At 38.3% G+C, this 20,548-nt stretch overlaps 1 protein-coding gene across 1 annotated transcript in view; it reads left to right on the top strand.

Annotated features, from left to right (window-relative positions):
* The first annotated feature begins 1,014 nt into the window (after positions 1-1,014).
* LOC110193382 (inactive ADP-ribosyltransferase ARH2) overlaps positions 1,015-20,548 on the top strand; it is a 53,412-nt gene continuing 33,878 nt past the window's right edge. Inside the window, exon 1 of the mRNA XM_020965128.2 lies at positions 1,015-1,322. Coding sequence (XP_020820787.1) covers positions 1,109-1,322 — 214 coding nt within the window. The 5' untranslated portion in view covers positions 1,015-1,108. The remainder of the gene's footprint in view (positions 1,323-20,548) is intronic.

Here is a 20,548-nt window from a genome sequence, read left to right as displayed (position 1 = left end):
ACTGTGTATTATGTACCTAATCTATTCCACTGATCTAACATTTCTTAAGCAGTATCAGATTGTTTTGATGCCTACCACCTTGTAATATAGTTTAAAATCTGGTACTGCTAAGTTACCTTCCTTTACATTTTTTAGTTGATTCCCTTGATATTCTTGACCTTTTGTTCCTTCAGTTGAATGTTGTTATTATTGCTTCTAGCTCTATAAAGTAATTCTTGGGTAGTTTAATTGGTGTGGCACTGAATATGTAAATTAATCTGGATAGAATCGTCGTTTTTATTATATTGGCTCAGCCTACCCATGAGCAACTAATATTTTACAATTCAATTAAGTTTCTTAAAAGACCTGATAATAAATCTTGAGGTCTGGACTTAGCTAAGAGAAATAAATAAACAAACTACTTTAAAAATGTTGCTGATCATTGCTTTGAGGTGAATTTGCAGACCGAAAAAAAACTTTTAATACTAATAAGATGCTACTTTTGAGTTTTAGATGCTCTGGCATCTAATAACTAGCTCTAGCAATAACTTTCAGTTATTGATTTGAAAACTGCATGGATTCATGAATGTTTAATATGACATCAATAAATTTAGTATATTCCCGTTCTATTTAATTATAACCCCATAAAGGTACAGAGCACTCATTGTCTTCACTACAGCAGCAGTTTCCAAAGAGGGAAACTATGTATGTAGTTAAAGCAAATCAGAACTATAATAAAAGGTACTTTAAAAAAGCCACTTTGGAATCTTTCTGGGTGTTGAAAAACTGAGGATTCTTTAGCGGAGTTCTTCCTTAATATGATTGAGACAGGATTGCTGGAGAAAGTTTACATTAAAGACCATGGCACTTCAGTATTCTTAGTATTTAAAAGTAAAGTGAAAAGATGCTAGAATTTAGAAACATCTTCTCATTGGCTGATGGATAAGAGGTGGCACCTGCAAGGCCAGAAAAGGAGTGCCTTGCCATTTAGAGTAAGCCCCTGACAGTGATACAATGACCAATATAAATGTCAGAAGGGCAGACAGAAAGCAAAGGAAGCAACAAAGGCTTAGTTAGATTCAGCAGCTGTAAAAGCAAAAGAGAAAGTAGCCAGGACACAGACCTCAAAATGGACAAATTTAAGGCTGCTCTGCTCCTGGGAGGTGTGGGGGATGCTCTTGGTTACAGAAACATCAGCCGAGAAAACAGTGTTTTAGGCCCAAGGATCCAGGAGGAATTGAAAGAACTTGGAGGACTGGACAAACTGGTGCTTTCAGCAGAAAAATGGCCAGTGAGTGACAACACCTTCATGCATGTGGCAACAGCAGAGGCTCTCACCACAGGTAAAATTGGAATTATCCAACGCAGGCTGGTAAGGAAAAAAGGGGAAAAAAATAGCCGAGTTGATATTGGATTTCTTGAAATAAGCCTTGGGAACAGAGTGCAGTTAAAAGCCGAAATTGCTTTTCATCTGGTGATGTTACTTGATGCCGCTGCTAAAAGTGACAGTTTAATATACACCACTGCCCCACGACAAATTATATATGTGATATATCGTATTTCTCATGCGACATCTCTTTGGATAGTGTGAGTATTTTTTTCTACCAGCCAGAAAGTCAAGGTTTTTGGTTTAGTTTTTTTTTTTTAACAGTATTTTCCTTGCCTTTTTCCCCTTTTATAAGATTAACCAAGACAATTCACATAAAAGGCAGAAAAATTGTCAGGGCTCCAACAAAGATTTTTTGGGTTTTTTTGCCTTCATTTTCCTCTGTAGAAAATAATTTTTCTGAATATGAATTTATTTCAGAACAAGAAAAAATAAAGAAATTCAAAGAGTAGATCTATTTAGAACAAGTTACTTTGAGGTAATTTCTCATCCAAGGGGATGTAGCATTACAAAATTCCCAATGGAGTAGGGGTATAATTTACATATCAAAAACATCTACTAAAAGGGATACCAACTTTGGTGATGGCTTGTTACTCAGAAAGAAAATGCCCTTAAATATCAGGTGGTTTTTTTACTTACTTGCCTGGGCTGAATTTTCAAAGTTCCTTCTGATCATGAACATATGGTAGACTGTACCAAAGATTCTAGAATCACAGGCTGTTTACACAAGTATATAGAGAAATATGTGTAAATGTGAAGTGCATTTCTCAAAAGGCTTTTTTTTGGTAAACAATCAAATTTAATTCAATAATTAAAATTAGGACATTAATAATTAAAATTGGAACATATTTACAAATTAAAATTTTTGAGCAAGTACTAAGTCAATGAAATCTCAATTAAGCAATTGACTTCATGGTTTTAGCCACTGCTGACATGCTAAATTTAGTCCTAATGGTCATTGTATGGGCATGCTGACACATAGTTCTGAGCTTATTCAATGATGAAATGAACATGATTCCTGGTTCTTGAATATTCACCTATATTCCATTTGTCTGTAAGCTCAGCATAATGAAACAGTGCAGTGGAACTATTAATAGAAATTATAAAATAATGACCAAACAAATTTCTGGGGAGTACCTGAGGAAATATTCCAAAACATGGAAAGAAATATTACTTTAAGCCAAATATATTTGGATATACTGTAATTGTGTGTTTCATTTGCACTGTCAGCCATAGAGTTGTAGATGTCTCAGTGTCCTTTTACATATTTATCATTATTGATCGTAATGCTTTCATTTTTTAAGTTCTCTTAGGGTGTAGAAAGTACGGCTGTTTTAGCTTGGTGATGATATTCCACCTGAAGTTGGATAAGCTAAACTCCTCTCTGTAACAATATGTTTACTTGAGACAGTAAAGTAGAGAATTGCAAAATCAGAAAATTTCTTAGCTGTTCTTTAAGAGTGAAGAATATTTCCTAAATATGATGCTGCCTTCTGATATGAATTTATTACTATTTACTATTCTTGTGATTATACCTTCCCCTTTAAGCCTATTTCATTTTATAGCTCTCTTGATTCACTGGTCTTATGGCTTTGAGTATTATAGGTCTGTGAGTTGAGATCTTTCTTCTCTTGTTGACTGTGGAAGCTTCTTGAGGAAAGAAACTTTGTCTTTTCTGTACTTTATACCTTCCTCTTTCCCCAGAAACTATCCCAGTTCTCTGACACAGTGGCCCTTTATGTTTGTTTTGTTTTTTAAATTTATTTTTAATTTATGGAATAAAACAAGCATTTCCATAACATAGTATAATAAAAAAAGATTGCACATGAAACTGCAAATTTGCTATGTACAATTTGCTATTCCTTTTATATATACAACAAAGTTATAATATAAATTTCTTTTTCTCCCCCTCCCTCCCAGAGATGGCCACCATTAGGCACAAATATATACACACACACACACACACACACACACACACACATATATTTGTATATATATGTGTATATATATAAAATTATTTTATACATACATCTATTTATCAGTTCTTTCTCTGGCTGCGAATTGCAAATAGTTAATTTGGGTATTTATAATAGTCAAATAATTTATTCGCTCAAAGTCATTCTTAAAACAATATTGCTGTTACTGCATATAATGTTCTCTTGGTTCTGGTTGCTCTATGGGTAAAAAGTAAAAGTTGAAAGTGATCCTGGCAGATTATCTTCTTTCTACTGAAGTTTAAAGAGACCATTTTAAAAACTAAAAATTCAGTCTTGTGATTTCTCATAGAGAAGTTGGTTTCCAAATAGCCAATCTTCTTTAAGAAATACTCTGGTTACCTTAGTCCATCCAAAGGATTAGTTTCATCTGTTATGCACAAACTGATATCTGTAACCTAATTCTTTGATGAAAAATAAATGCAGGATTAAAACTCTTGTCGTTAGCCATTGTACAAAGTGATAACATGGTATCTTCAAATAGAAGTTTTTCTTCCCTAAGTAAGCTACAATCTCATGGCAAATCTCATTGGAACTTTGGGGTTAGCCTCATCAACACTAGTGATAGAGAAGTTATGGAACAGTCATTGTGGGGAATGGGATAGATAAATAATGGGTACATAAAAGCACATTCATATTGCACTTTAAATGTTGTTGTTCAGTTGTATATGACTCTTTGTGACCACATTTGGGGTTTTCTTGGCAAAGATACTGGAGTGGTTTGCCATTTCCTTCTTCAGCTCATTTTAGAGATGAAGAAACTGAGGCTAACAGGGTTAAGTGACTTGGCCAGGGTCACACAGCTAGTAAGTGTCTGAGGCCAGATTTGAACTCAGAAAGATGAGTCTTCCTGACTCCAGGCCTGGCACTCTATGCACTATGGTGCCCCCTACATGCCTTACTTTAAAATTTACAAAGTGCTTTATTCGAAAGAACCCTGTTTTTTTAGAACACATTTTAAGGTATATTCAGAAAATAAAATGAAGGGTCTAGAAACTTCAGAGAATTTTATTTTTTGCCTTTGAAAAAAATATTGCTTTGTAATCCAAAGTTGGGAACTTTGAATTTTAGCCATTGTCGCTGATTTCGGAGCAGCAGTTTCTTTGACACATCTAGCAATGTTACCAATGGCAGCTCCTTAATTCCTAGATTGACACCCAAAGCATCTGTTTAACCCAGAAAATCGCTGAAGAACAACACTTTTCTTTCCTCTCTTCTCTCTAACCCTTTCAATAGCTGAAGTGACTGAAGGTTGTCCAACACAGAACACTGTGCTGAGCAGTGGATGAAATAAAGTTTAGTCAGACCTACTAACCACTATCTTTCTTAACATGTGGTTCCATTTCCTTGCAATTCCATTCCCTGCTCACTAATTGGGGAAAATGGATTTCATTCCAATCTCTCTGATTCTTATGGATGATATAACTGTGTTGTTGTTGTTGTTCATTTGTTTTTCAGTCATCTGACTGTGACTTTGGGGTCAAAGATACTGGAGTGGTTTACCATTTCCTTCTCCAGCTCATTTGACAGATGAGGGAACTGAGGCAAACAGGGTTAAGTGACTTGCCCAAGGTCACACAGATAGTAAGTGTCTGAGGCTGGATTTGAACTCAGGAAAATGAGTCTTCCTGACTCCAGGCCAGGTACTCTATCCACTGCACCACCTAGCTGCCCAATATAACCATATAGGGTCTTCCAAATTCACATTCTACCAGAGGGCTTGAACTCTCTATCACTAGTGTTGATGAGGCTAACCCCAAAGTTCCAACAGAACTAGCTTGCTCTTAAACCCTATAAGCTTTCAAATATTGACAAGGGTGCATCATGGCTGATTGTACTGAGGAAATCGCAGATTTTTCCTTGAAAACAGAGGTGCGTACTGCTTGGATACACAGGACAAAAACAAACATTCACTTTTTCGATACTTTGATAGGCCTATGTGAAATCATTGGTATGAGCCCTCTTTTCAGTGATACAGATCACAGTCCATCTCTCTGCCTGCCTGTCCCATTGGATTTATGCCCATATTCTTCATTGGAGGTCTATGCAATATGCTCTAGTCTAGCCTTTGACATTGAATGGTAAATCACAATGCCTTCTAGTTATGCCTCATTCAAGATACATGACCAGCCGATCCTCATTTCCCCCACTTATATATCTCTACGATGACACCCTTTGTTCCGATGCTGTTTCTCAGTTCTTCCGGGGTAATATGTTACAGCCTGCTCATCCTCACCATGCACGAATACACTGTCCTTTGAGTGACCTTCAAATTATTATTTTTTTAACTTCCTTTATTTTTTTGTTTCATTTTACCTTTCAAACTATCTCCCTCCCTCCCCATTCCTCACTAGAGAGAGTGACCTTCGATTTTAATTCTTTAATTTCAGAAAATATATTCCCTTACCCTCTTTGAAGATGTTGGGGGTAAGGTAGACTATGGAAAATTGCATACGTTGTTAGATTCCATTAACATGTTGAATGATTTTGATGAATTGCTTTTTTCTCCTTTATTTTATTTGTTATAAGAGAACATCTTGCTGGTTTGAGGAAGAGATAGATTTGGAAATAAAAGTGATATAAAAACAAAATAAATCGACACATTCTATGATATGGCTGCCAATCATTTATTAATTAGAGAAAAATTTAGCTCGAAACCAAATAAACCATTACCATATTTGCACAGGGAATTTCTACTGTAATACAAAATCCTCCCAGCATCCATAGCTGCCTCACCTCCAAGATTCTACCTCTTCCACGGCCTTCCCCCCTAAAAACTTATTCTTCACCCTCTCTGTGACCTTGTTTTCCTAATCTTTCAGCCATTCTACCCTTGGCTTCTCATTACTTAATTGACCTTTAAGGGGAACTGTTGCAATAATACTCCTTCGCCATTTCATCCCTTTCTGCCTCCATTAGACTCCTTCCGTCACTGAACATTGCTCCTTCCACCATTGAACAGGCAACTATCTGCCTCATCCGATCCTAGTCCTAAATGACCAAATGTGGATGGAGAAAAAACTACACTGACTGGATCCCTTGCAGATTTCTAGCTTGCACTGGGTCCTCTTTGCTGCCCATCAAAGGAAAAGGATTGGCTTTAGCGGCAGGAAACCTAGTGCTGGATGCCTCTGCCACTTACTAGTTGATTTTAGACTATTTGCTTGCCCCCTCCAAAGCTCATTTCCCTAAAATATAAAAGGGTAATGATAATAAGACCTCTACTTACCTCCATCTCAGGGTTCTTTCAAATAAAGCACTTTGTAAATTTTAAAGTAAGGCATGTAGGGGGCACCATAGTGCATAGAGTGCCAGGCCTGGAGTCAGGAAGACTCATCTTTCTGAGTTCAAATCTGGCCTCAGACACTTACTAGCTGTGTGACCCTGGCCAAGTCACTTAACCCTGTTAGCCTCAGTTTCTTCATCTCTAAAATGAGCTGAAGAAGGAAGTGGCAAACCACTCTAGTATCTTTGCCAAGAAAACCCCAAATGTGGTCACAAAGAGTCATACACAACTGATCAACAACATTTAAAGTGCAATATGAATGTGTTTTTATGTACCCGTTATTGACTCTATCCCATTCCCCACAATGACTGTTCCATAACTTCTCAAGTCCTTAGGAATACCTATACCCACACTCTCTCTCAGGACAGATGACCTCACCTACTACTTTACTGAGAAAATTGAGGCATGAATTCCATGAACTCTCCTCCTTCACTAATCTAAACCATAGTGCTTTCACCTATTCTTTCCTCTTTCCTTAAAGCCTTTCCCAAGACTAATCCCTCTATCCCTGATTCCAGCCCGTCCTACTATCTTTGTGACCTTGCTCTATCAATCATCCTTCTCTCTTAAGCACCTTCAATCTCTCCCTCTCTGTTGGCATCTTCTCCTCAGTAGATAAATAGGGTCAGGTCCCTCTGAGCCTTAAAAGAAAAAAATCCATCCCTTGGCCCCACTTCCCTCAAAGCTCTCATTCTTTTAATGTTCCTACCATTCTGTTACTCATCTAGTTTCATCATCTTATAGCCATCTTTGGCTCTTTTCTTACTATCATCCCATATAGCCAATTAGTAAACAACTATCAATTTTAATCTGGCAGTATCTCTCATTGATCCTGTCATTTCTGTTCTCATGATGGCTTTCATCTCTTCACATTTAGACTATTGTAATAGCATTCAAACTGGTCTTGCCTCCTGAAATACATTCTAGAAGTCCTTGCTCTGATTCCAGTCGCTCCCTGTTATCTAGTGAATAAGGTATAAATTCCAGATCCTGGCATTTAATACCATCTAGAGGCTGGCTTTAACCCACCTTTGCAGTCTAATTCACACTGATCCCCTTCAAACTGAAGTATTCTCTGTCTGTCATTCTTGTTCTTCAGTTGTGTCCAGCTCTTTGTGACCTCATTTGGGGTTTTCTTGGCAAAGATGCTGGAGTGGTTTGCTATTTCCTTCTCTAGCTCATTTAACAGAGGAAGGAACTGAGGCAGGGTTGAATGACTTGCCCAGGTTCACACAGCTAGTAAGTGTTTGAGGCAGGACTGGAACTCAGGAAGATGGGTCTTCCTGACTGCAAGCCTAGAGCTCTATCCACTGCACCATCTAATTGCCCTGTTTTTATCTCCTTGCCTTTGCTCATTTCATACTCCATAGCTATGTCCATCTTTTGAAGTCTCTGCCTTCTTCCCCTCAAGAACCAGCTCAGGTGATACCTCCTCTTTGAAGCCTTCCTTGACACTTGCCTCAGAAGAACATAATAGGGTCTTCCTCAGATTTTGCCTTCTGGCCCTCTACTTTTGTTCTTATCAAAAACTCCATTTTATCACCGTTATTTGTGGACATGTTTCCACCTGGTAGATTATGAGCTCCTTGAGAACAGGACCTTTGTCATATGTATCTTTATATTTCCAAAGCCTTGCAAGACTGCCTTCCATATAAAAAGTGCTGAATCAATATTAAATTGGGTTTGTTCATAAATAGTTACATAAAACATTATTGAAGTGGATTATGCTTTCCCAGACATCTATTTGGACATTAGGCCCAGAGGCCAAGAAGTTCTAGGACCTTAATCTAGTAAGAATGCAGCCAGCCCATGAAAAGATCTCTTAGAAGCAGCAGAAAGCAGCATGAAAAGCAGTCGTGGAAAAACAAGGGCAGCTAGGTGGCTCAGTGAATAGCACTCTGGCCTTGAAGTCAAGAGGGCCTGAGTTCAAATCCAGCATCAGACACTTAACACTTATTAGCTGTGTGACCCTGGGCAAGTCACTTAACCCCAATTGCCTCACTGAAGAAAGAAAGAAAGAAAGAAAGAAAAACAAGGGAAGACCCGAGAGGCAAGATGTCTTGCCCTTTGTCTTCATTACTTCACCAATTCATTTCCTTGAAGTGCCAAAAATTCTTCCTTCCCTATTATCTTCCTTGCTGATGCTCTCCAGCTCCTCCTTAAGGTGTCTGAGGGGATGGGTAGGGGTTGGCAAGTATTCCATGACAAGTACTTTAGCATTATAAGGGTGCTGTATTCCCTTATGCAACAAAGACCATAGAGACTGGAGAAATCCTATCTTGCCTTAGAGTAAGCCGTTTTCCCAGTCTAGTCCTGCTGCTGAGCACCTCCTAAGACTTTCCTTCTGGTTTAATCTGTCACTTAATGAGACCCCACTAAATGGCTATGATGCACAAGGCAAAGTGAATAAAACTGCTAGACCAGGAGTCAAGAACATCTGGCTACAGGGGCAGCGAGGTGGCCCAGTGGATAGAGCACCAGCCCTGAAGTCAGGAGGACCTGAGTTCAAATCCGCCCTCAGACCAAACACTTGACGCTTACGAGCTGTGTGACCCGGGGTAAGTCACTCAACCCTAATTGCCTAAAAAAGAGGAAAAAAAGAACATCTGGCTACCAATCCCCATCAGACACCTAGTTCCTGTGTTGCCTGACTTTTTAAAAAATTTCTATTTATTTAATTTTTAATTTAAGGAATAAAACAAGCATTTCCATAACATAATATAACATAAAAATTCTTGCACATGAAACTACAAGTCTATTATGGACAACTTATTATTCCTTTTAAATATATAATAAACATCATGTAAATTTCTCTTTTTTCTCTTTTTTCTCCTTTTTCTTCTCTCCCCCCATTCCTTCCTGGAGTTGGCTACCATTAGATTTATTGAAGTTTCAATTAGTGATAATTGATAAACGTCACAGAGCTGATGCAAGGACCAAATGAAATGATACACATAAATCACTTTGTAAATTGTAAAGGGCTATAGAAAATCACTTATAATTTAATAATAATTATTGTCATTGTTGTTACTAGTTCAATCACGGCCACACTAGCTCTCTTCAAGGCAAGCTATTCTTAGCAACTATGTATCTGTCCAATGTGTTTTTGATTTGAGGTTGATGGAAGTTCCCATAAGACTGACATGGTATTTGTGATACCCAGCTTCGAGATATGCCCTTTGTCACAAAAGTATGTAAAGTCAGGATGGGAATCAAGCTCTTCGGGTTTCTATCGCCTAAAATGGAAGTGATAGTAACTTTGGCCCCTCTAGTGGGAAGTCCATGTTATGGAGTGTTGTGGGAGATGACAGCAGGCTGACCCTTGAAATGGGGGTTGGGGCTGAGGAGAGAAGAGCTCTCGAGATATACTGGGGCTGCCAAGAGTAGCTTAAGTGAGTGGTGGCTGATTGCTCCCAAGCTTCTGCCAGGATATTTAGAGGAAGTAGATAATAGGAAGGGGGCTGCTGTATCTTGGATGAAATGAGCCTATCTGTGGCGCTGGCTCATTTGGTCATTCAAAAAGCATTTATCAAATGCATATTTAGAGGGCTAGCATTGTGGAGAATACAAAAATAGAAGACCCCATCCTTAAGAGGCTTACAATACAATTAGATTACACAAATATAGAAAATGGTTGGGTACAAGGCCCTGAGGTCAGTCCGTAGGTGGATTAGTAGAAAAAACTGGGAATGTTTAGCCTGGAGAAGAGAAGATTTAGAGAGGTTGAATTTATTTTGGTCTGCCCAGTAAGCAGAATGGAAGTAGTAGTAGTAATAGTAGTAGTAGTAGTAGTAGTAGTAGTAGTAGTAGTAGTAGTAGTAGTAGTAGTAGTAGTGCTGGTGGTAGTAATAGCAGTAGTAGTGATCATGGTGGTGGTGGTAGTGGTGATAGCAGTAGTGATAATAGTAGTAGAACTAATAGTAGTGGTGGTGGTAGTAGTAGTAAAGTAGTAGTAGTAGTAATAATAGTAGTGATAGAAATAGTAATAGTAGTAGTTAAGTAGTAGCAGTAATTGTAATATTGATATAGCAATTTAAGGTTTGCACTTTAGCTATATTATCTCATTCAATCCCCATAACAACCCTATGAGTAGGTGCTATTATACCTGTTTTACAGATGAAGAAACTGAGGCTGAGATTAGTTGATTTGCTCAGGGTCACACAACTGATGGATATCTGAGGCAGGATTTTAACTCAAATTAAAATGACTTCAAGTCCAGTATTCACACTGCAAAGAGGCAAATCTAGGCTTGATGTAAAGAAAAAACTTCTCAATAATTAGAACTGCCCAAAAGTAGAACGGAAAGATGACAGACTTCTTATCAATCACCGGTCTTTCAGATAAAGGAACCCATACTTTGGGTTAGAAAAGACCTTAGGTCATCCAGAATCACTTTCTCCTCAGCGAAGGTCTTCAAATAACACCTTGTTGGGTCTTTGGTATATTGTAGAGGAGTTTCTTTTTCCTGGATCTGATTTTTTTTGTTTACATTAAAATTTATTTTTAATTGTCAAGCATTTATTTTTCTCTCTCTTACCCCACTTTCCTCTGGGAAAAAAAAGAAAAAAAAACCAAAATCCTTGTAACAAGTAAGTGTTGCCAAGCAAAACAAATTCTTATTGCCTATGTTCAAAAAAAATATGCATTTCATTCTGCTTTTTAATCTATCATCTTTCTGTAGGAAGTAGGTAGCATTCTTCATCATCAGTACTCTGAAATAATGGTTGCTTATTCCATTGATTAGAGTTCTTAAATTTTTCAAAATAGTTCATTTTCATAATGTTAATTACATATATACCATATAGCTAATATTCTCAAATTGTTCTTTTTATTCTCTTTACACTCTGCATCATTTCATATACATCTTCCCAGTTTTCTCTAAAACTGTCCCTCTCTTCACCACCATGTTTTGTTGTTCACCCGTTTCAGTTGTGTCTGACTCTCCATGACTCCATTTGTGGTTTTCTTGTGAAGATACTGGGGTGGTTTGCCATTTCCTCTCTGTCCACTGCACTACCTAACTGCCCATTATATCACCATAGTATTCCATTCGTATACCATATTTTGTCCAACCATTACCAAAATGATGGGCACCTCCTTAGTTTCTTTGCCACTACAAAAAGATTTTGTCTGTCTGTCTGTCTATCTATCTATCTATCTATCTATCTATCTATCTATCTATCTATTTATATTTGTATGAGTGTGTATTTGGGACACTTCCCTCTTTCTATGATCTCTTTAGGATATAGACCTGGGAGTGATTTTGCTGGGTCAAAGGGTATTCACAGTGTGGTAACTTGGGCACGCGGTTATAAAGGAGTTTGTTGTTAAAGGCAAGTGGAGTAATACAGCAATATCAAACTCATAGAAATGAGGGGTCACTAAACCATATATAAGGATCAGTGCAGGTTGAATATTGACTTAGTTGAAAAATGTAATGTTATCTTTGTCTTTTGGAGGCAATTAAGTGGCTCACTAGATAGAGAACTGGGCCTGGCATAAGGAAGACCTAAAATCAAATCCAGCCTCAGACACTAACTAGCTGTGTGACCCTGAGCAAGTCACTGAACTTCTGTTTGCCTCAGTTCCCTCATCTGTAAAATTAGCTGGAGAAGGAAATGGCAAACCAGTCCAGTATCATTCCGAAGAAAACCTCATGAACAGTATTGGTGTGCTGTGGTCTACAGAGCCACAAAGAGTAGGACGTTACCAAACAAAAATATCTCTTTCATTGTATTTTTATTTATTTTGTTAAATATTTCTCAATTACTTTTTAATCTGGTTCAGGCCAAACTCAGAAGTATAGTCAGCCTACAGCATATTTGACACCTCAGATTTGAAGCCTATAAGAGCTAGTTTGAATGCTGCCATAAATATTTTCTACCTGTGGCAAGTCACTTAGACTCTTTCAATCCCAGTTTCTCTATCTGAAAATGAAAACAATAATAGCTTCACAAGGTTTCAAATGAGAGTACATATTTATATATAAATATATATATTTATATGTAAAATTATATATTTTACATATTTGTATATAAATTATATATTTATATAAATATATATTTATACACACATATTGTGTATGTATCTACACACATATGTACCTATATGTGCTTATACACATATGTGTTCGTATAAACATGAAAATCTTAAAGCAATCGTGTTAACTATTATTATTGTTCAGGTATGCAATGCATTAAAATCTCTAAAGTTTCTTCTGCTATTCATATTATATAAATCTGTGTGAGAGATGCAGGATCAAACATGTATGATGAAGAAAATACAAAGATGAGGTCAGCATAGTTTTGCTATAAAAGATGATAGAATGTCCTCAAGTTCATTTTCTCCACTGAAAGCTCTTCTAAATAACTTTATAGGTGTTTTTAAGTCAGCAGATCTCATTGCTACAGTCAAACAGGCTAGCCATTATGGCTACTGTCACGCTACAAGAATGGGACAGGTCTTCTTTCTGAATTATGGCACAGTCCAATTTGAGAAGAGCCCATTAAAAAAAACATATCACCAAACAGCCTGTGTGCAAATAAGCTAAGGTACACAGCCCACAGGCAAAGAAAATTTCCTATCTGAATCTAGAGGTGATTATTAAATTATGAGCAGAAGATCCCCGCCGAGATAGGAGATAATTTGTCCCTGCCTATTAGTCTGGGGGACTAATAATACTAGTCAGTGATAAAGAGGAATTGTTTGCTTTCTGAAAACTTTGGAAAGATTTTAAAACTTTTATTACCAGAGTACTTTGTTTATTGTGAGGTTGGTAGAGCAATATAAAGTCTGATGTTTGCTTTGGCAAAGTTTTTTTGTTTTTGTTTTCTCTTGCCTTGTAGGTGTCTGGGCAGATGGAATATAGAAAAAAAAAGGATAAAGATATAAGTAAAGGGATTTGGATGTGACTGGCTCCTGAAGCCTGTAACTTAGAGACAAGGCATTAGACATTTAGAATATATCTAAAGTGGCTTCTTTAGATCATGGTTCAGTAAAGAACTGGTTTCTCTTAAATGCTGAGTTTTTCTTCAGATAATCTAATTCTAAAAAACAAATAGGACTTAATGGGTTAAAGAGCTATATCATTCTCATCGTCAGGTTCAAGAATGAAATTAAACCTGTGAGTTTAGAGGACAGAGAAGATCATAGAATCATAGCTTTCCAGAGAGTAGAATCCCAGATGACTTCTGGGTCAGAGGTTATCTAGTTCAACCCCTAACTATGCAAGGACTGACTTAACAACAGTCCAGGCAAGTGGGTCATCCAGCTTCTGTTTGAAGACATGCTGTGATAAGGACCCCACAACTTTCCGTGGTAGTCCGTTCTACTTTCTGTTCTAATCCCTAGGAAACTTTTTTTCTTACACATTGCTTTCTATTCCTAGATTTGCCTTCTGGGGCCAAGCAGAGCAACTTAGAATCTTTTTCCATGGAGCAGCAATTCAAATACTTGAAGTCACTGACCATGTCCCCCAGTACAGCTTTCCTTTTCCAGACTCAGCACCCTGGAATGCTTGTATTGGTTAAAGGCAGCACATCATGGTGGATGAATAACCAGTTTTGGAGCCAGGGTATCCTGGGGTGAGGTTGCACCTCTGATTTGTACTGACTATGTGACCCTGGTCAAGTCACTTAATGTCTCAAGCCTCTAGGCAATTCTCTAAGCATTAGTTGTAGAAAAGGTGCCAACCTGCATTGGTGGATGAAGTGTCCTCATCAGGGAGTCCCCTATATAGCAATGAAATCAGAGGTCCCTATCCCCTCTCCCATGTTGGTTGCCCTCCTTTGGATATTCTCCGATTTGTCAGTGTCCTTCCTAAAATGTGGTACCCAGAACTGCAAACAACAATGTAGATGTAGTTTCTCCAGGGTGGAATACAGAACTAGCTTGCTCTCATCTGGTTGTTCTAATTCTGGTGGCATAACCTAAGATCATATTTGTTATTTCAATTGCCATGACACACATATGTTAATGTTATTATATGTATCCCTTTAAATTTTTATATGCTTGGTTTGTTTCCTCATTTCAGTCTTCTGACATCTTCTTGGGTCCTAAGTCATGCAATGTAGTAACTACCCTTTCTCAGCTATGTGTCATCTACAAATTAGATAAGCATGCCATCTATTCCTTCATCCAAGTCTGTTATATGCCTGCTGGCTGCTGCTGGATACCCTTCTCTAGGGACAGGAAATTGGGAGTAAGCTCATCTGATATAATTCAGACAGGGAGCTCTGGACAGGATCTGACCACATGGCTTTCATCACCATTGACTCAAACTGGTGTGGGCTCTGAAATGAGAAATGCCCAGGAGCAAAGACCAAAGGCACTAAAATTGCACTCCTCTGACCATCTCTTTCCTGCAACATGGCTCAATTCTCTTACATGATTTTCTTTTTCACCTCCTTTCATAAACTGGTTCAATCCAAGATATATCAGTCCACATTCCACTATCTAGCTGCCCTCATCAGCCATCGCTTATGTCAGCTGACTTTGGTAGCGCTGATAATGGGGGGATGTTGCATGCTATCTCTTCTCCACGAGTAAAAGCACCATTCTGTCCTGACATGCTAACTTTCCTAGCGACACTGACAAAATCATTGATAAAAATATTTTTAAAACAGTGCCAAGGACAGAACATTGCAACACTTTAATTAAGACCTCTACCCAGTTTTCTCTGAGTCTACTCATTCTTGCTATCATCCAGCCCACATCTCTATCTTATCTGCAAGAATATAATAACAATAACGATAATTCATGTTTACGTCACTTTGTAGCTTACAAAATCTTAATTAATGAGGTAATAGTTCCAATGTACTCTGTTCTAATGAGAGCACATCTAAAGTATTATATCTGGTTCTGGACACCACACTAGGGAGGCTATCTATAAGATATAAGATAAGAGTTTGGAGAAGGACAAATGGAATGCTGAAGGACTTTGAGTCCTGATGTCAAAAGAACTGGGAATGTTTAACCTGGGCCTAGGAATTTGGGGGCCTAGAGCTATCTTCAAATATTTGGAGGGCTGCTTTGAGGAAGAGGGATGACATTTGTTTTGTACCACTAGTAGTGGGGTAGGAAGTTACAATGAGACAAAGTTGAGCCCTGAGGCAAGGGAAAATTCCTTCAAATTAGAGTCCTCCCATTACAGATACCCAAAAGAGAAAAGAGTTGCTTTAGGAGGTAGCGGGCTTCTTCTCACTAGAGTTTTTATATTTAAAGCTGTAAGCCCTATTGTCAGGAAAGTTATAGAGGAGACTTTTGTTCAAGTACGATCTGGAGTTGATGGCCAATGAGATCCTTTGCAATTCTGAAATTCTCTTATTTTGTGAAATACTTTCCTTTAAGGTAGGAAGTGTGAGTATATCAACCTCATTTTATAGGTAAGGAAATAGAATATGAGAAAGTAATTGGCCTATGGCTACATAGTAGTGACTAAGGTGGGATTTGAACCCATGTCTCCTGACTTCCAACTTCACCATTCTTTGATTTTTTTTTACTTTGTATCCAGAACTTACTAGCTGTGTGACCCTGAGCAACTTAGCCGCACTTAATCTCTATCTCTATCTCAGTTTCTTCATCTGTAAAATGGGAATAATACAACACCTGCTTAGGGTTGTTTCAAAGATCAAATCAGATAATATTAGTAAAGTACTTTGCAAACCTTAATGCCCTATATTACTATTATTATTATTATTATTATTATTGTTATTATCATCATCTAGCACCTGACAGTGCCTGATACATAGTAGATACTTAGGAATTGCTTGTTGAATTAAATTGAATTATTGAATTCTTTCTACTCCTTCACATTGGCTCTTGACATGAGACTTTCCCCAATACCTTGCTAAAATCCAGATATACTATGTATAATATTTGTAAAGCACTTAGCACAGTTCCTAACATTGAGAAGGTGTTATATAAATGTTTATTCCCTTCCTTTCTACTATGTCTATGTCCCATTTTCTAGTTAAATAAGTTTAATAGGGGGCAGCTGGGTGGCTCAGTGGCTAGAGCACCTGGCCTGGAGTCAGGAATAAATGAGTTCAAATCTGGCCTGGGACACTCACTAGCTGTGTGACCCTGGGTGAGACACTTAATTTCTGTTTGCCTTAATCCACTGGAGAAGGAAATCAGAAAGCAGTCCAGTATATTTCCCAAGAAATCCCCATGGACAATACTGACATGCTGTGGTCCATGGGGTTATGAAGAGTCAGACACAATGAACAGCTCATTTCAATTCCTGCATTTGGTGGCAAAGGCCTTTGCAAGTGCATATTATATGGCAATTGAACAGTCACCCTAGAGAAAGGGAAAAGAGAAAACCCAGGTACAAGACTTACATGTTCAAATGAGATTTATTAAAAGATGTTCTGGGGTGCTCCCAGGTGGCACAGTGGATAGAGCTCCAGCCTCATAGTCAAGAGGACCTGAGTTCAAATCCAGCCTCAGACACTTGACACTTACTAGCTGTGTGACCCTGGGCAAGTCACTTAACCCCACTGCCTAGCTAAAAACAAAAAACAATGAAAGATGTTCTGAATAATCCGCTAAGGCCTCAGAACGAAGATGGTAGTCTTCTAAAGTTGCATATAGATGGGGGTTGGAGGGGGTGGCAGCTACAAAGATGGCCTCCTAACTTTCCCCTTTTATACACGAAAAGTCTCATTTCTCATGAGTATTAGAGACACTCTCTTGTGAATGGGATTGCTTCATTCTTTGAACTTCTATCCCCAGCACCCAACACAGTACCTGGCATACAAGTGCTTCATAAATGCTTGCTATTTGATTGATTGACTCCAGGTGATTATTGGAAGGGAAATAAGGTGCTGCCTAGTACCTCTGTTTTGTGAACCAAAATTGAGTGAGAGGAATAAGAGGCACAGGGCTAGAATGTCCTCCCAACTACTTGAGGACAGCTTATTCATTGCTCCCAATGCTGATGGGGCTCTTTTGTCCAATTGAACAGTTAGCTGTAAAAACGTAATAGGGAGACAAGGGTGATCTTCACAGCTTGTTTTAGAGGCAAAAGCAAAAGAGAGTAAAGAAGCAATTCAATATACAAAGGTATATAGGATAGTAACCAATTAATGCAAGCGTGAGTCCTCCCAGGGAATTCTGTCTCTGCATTCCAGGGTGTTTCTCATAAGATGGCCTAGGGTTTTTCTCTCAAGTGGGGCTCCAGCACCTCTGATAGAAGTGCTTATAGCTTTTTTTCCCCTTGGGAGTCTACATAAAAATGCTAACTTAACTCCTCTAGGAAATAAAAAACATACATTCAATACGCAAAGATCACAACATCTTCAGTTATGACTATAGCTGAATATAAAGGTGATATGCACATATGTATTCTCTAGCATGTAAAATCAATTCATTTGCATTCCCAGGGGGTGGGTGGCACTTGTAGTAACAAAATCTTAAGAAGAAAACATTTTTATATACATCATAAGAAAGGGCATAGAAACCACTCACCAGATGCTATAAAATAAATCATGGAAGTAACAATTTAGGATTATAGATTTAGAGCTAGAAGAAACTTTAAAGGCCTTCCTCCTCATTTTAAAGATGGGGAAACTGACCCAGGGAAGTTGATGACTTGGCCAAGATCACACAGCAAGTACATGGCAGAGCCAGGGACTCTAAATCGAGTCTACTTTTCATTGTTTGAGGCCCTACATCAGCTTCTCAGTAAGTCTCACTGATGCCCATTAGGTTGTATTTGTCTTTCTCCATTATGTTTCTAGTTCACTTTGGTACATCAAGGAAGGTTCAGGCTTCTTAACTTGGATTTGAGTGTTAAGAAGGATTTTTTCAGTCACATCACACATCTAGATGTGTGAGAAAGAAAGACATTCTCAGTTTACAAACAGACCAAGCATGTCCAAATGATTCACATGACTTCCAATAGGAAAATTTATACCCACGTTTTATTCTTGAAGGGTTAACAATATAAACTGTGTCCCATCCCTGTGTGTGTTAATCCCATTGAATTAATTGAAGCATCTTTTCTCCTGCAGTAGAGATGTCTCAGAATGCAAAGTGGATTCATTGAAAATTAATTCAGTATAAAGCTCCATATAGACTAGAATAGCTCTCTCTCTCTGTCTCTCTCTCTCTGTCTCTCTCTCTCTGTCTCTCTCTGTCTCTGTCTGTCTCTGTCTCTCTCTCTCTCTCTCTCTCTCTCTCTCTCTCTCTCTCTCTCTCTCTCTCTCTCTCTCTCTCTCTCTCTCTCTCTCTCCTCTGCCTCTTCCTCTCCTTTCCCCTCTCCCTCCCTCTTTTTCCAAAGCCTCCCAGGACCCTCTGCAAAGATGTCTGGTGAGGATGCTGGGAAAATACAAGGATACAAATCTCGGTTACTTACCAATTAGCTTGCTTCTCTGAAAATGAATCATCCCTAGCAGCTGTTACTGAGTAAAAGCATGAGAGAGAACACCACCTACAGTAACAGCTGACAGGGTTAATACTTTCCAATTCAGGAGTTAAACAGCATTAACCAGTGACTCCTTTTAACTTCTAATATTCCCTCCATTTTAGAAAAAGGGACAATCTCTCTTTCCCAGGTTCCTTTCTCATTCCCAGAAAAGAGCCCTAAGGTTTTCATTGAAAAGACACATATTTGATTGCACATGTATAAGCTATGTCAGATTGCTTACTGTCTCAGAGAGAAGAAAAAAGAGAAAGGGAGGGATGGAATTTGGAACTCAAAATATTAAAAAAAAAACCCAACCAAACAATGTATGATAAAAATTGCTTTTATATGTAATTGGGCGAAAAAGTTTTTTTTTAAAGAAAGACATATATTAAATTATTACTAACCTACCTAAAAGGGTGGTTGGGAGAATCAAATGAGATAATATTCATAAAAGCCACAGTACCTGGCACACAGTAGGTACATAGAAATGCTTGTTCCCTTCTCCCTTTCCCTGAAGTGCTGTATATATTCCCAGTAGCAGCTAGGTTTCCCCCAGAAACTAAAAAAATGTATTGTGTTGAGCACTTTAAAGTTTGCAAAGTGCTTTGTATATGTGACCTTGTTTTGTCCTCACAGCAACCCTATGAGGCAGGTTTGCTTATTTTCATTTTTATGTTGTTGTTGTTGAGTCATTTCAGTAGTGAGCAGCTACTGAATGAAATGGAGTAGTGACCAACATAAGAAAGAAGAAACGGGGGGGGGGAGAAAGGGGAGGGAGGAAGAGAGAGAGAGAGAGAGAGAGAGAGAGAGAGAGGGAGAGAGGAGAGAGAGGAGGGAGAGAGAAGGAGAGAGAGGGAGAGAGAGAGAGGGAGAGACAGAAAGAGAGAGACAGAAAGAGAGAGAGCACAAACAGTATGCTTCAATCTGCGTTCCAACTCCATAGTTCTTTCTCTGGATGTGGATAGCATTTTCCATCATGAGACTTTTGAAGATGTCTTAGATCCTTGCATTGCTGGGAAGAGCTAAGTCTATCAAAGGTAGTCATCTCAGAACATGGCTGTTACTGTGTACAGTGTTCTCCAGGTTCTGCTCATTTCACTCAGCATCTCAAAAAGCATTTCTTAAGCATCTAGTACGTGCCAGGCACTGTGCTAAAGCCCTGGAGATATAAAGACAAAAATGAAGCGGTCTGTTATCTTCAAGAAGTTTACATTCTCCTGAAACACAATAACAATAAGAGAAAAGTCAGAATTTTTTTATTTATAAAATCATTCAGTAAACAGTTAGGTGGCCTGCTGGGTAGAGTGTTGGACTTAGAGTCAGGAAAACCTCGGTTTAAATCTGCCTCAGACGTTTACTAGCTATGGACCCTGGGCAAGTCACTTTTAACCTCTGTCTGCCTCTGTTTCCTCGTATGTAAAATGGAGGTAAGAATAGAAAAACACAGGGTTTTTGGAGATAGTAATTGTTAAGCCTCTGCAAACCTTAAA

Source organism: Phascolarctos cinereus, unplaced genomic scaffold (assembly GCF_003287225.1).
Source record: "Phascolarctos cinereus isolate Bilbo 61053 unplaced genomic scaffold, phaCin_HiC Scaffold_7;HRSCAF=346, whole genome shotgun sequence".
Taxonomy (NCBI): domain Eukaryota; kingdom Metazoa; phylum Chordata; class Mammalia; order Diprotodontia; family Phascolarctidae; genus Phascolarctos; species Phascolarctos cinereus.
The sequence above is the reverse complement of the archived record's forward strand: the minus strand, read 5'-3'. Positions and strand labels throughout refer to the sequence as shown.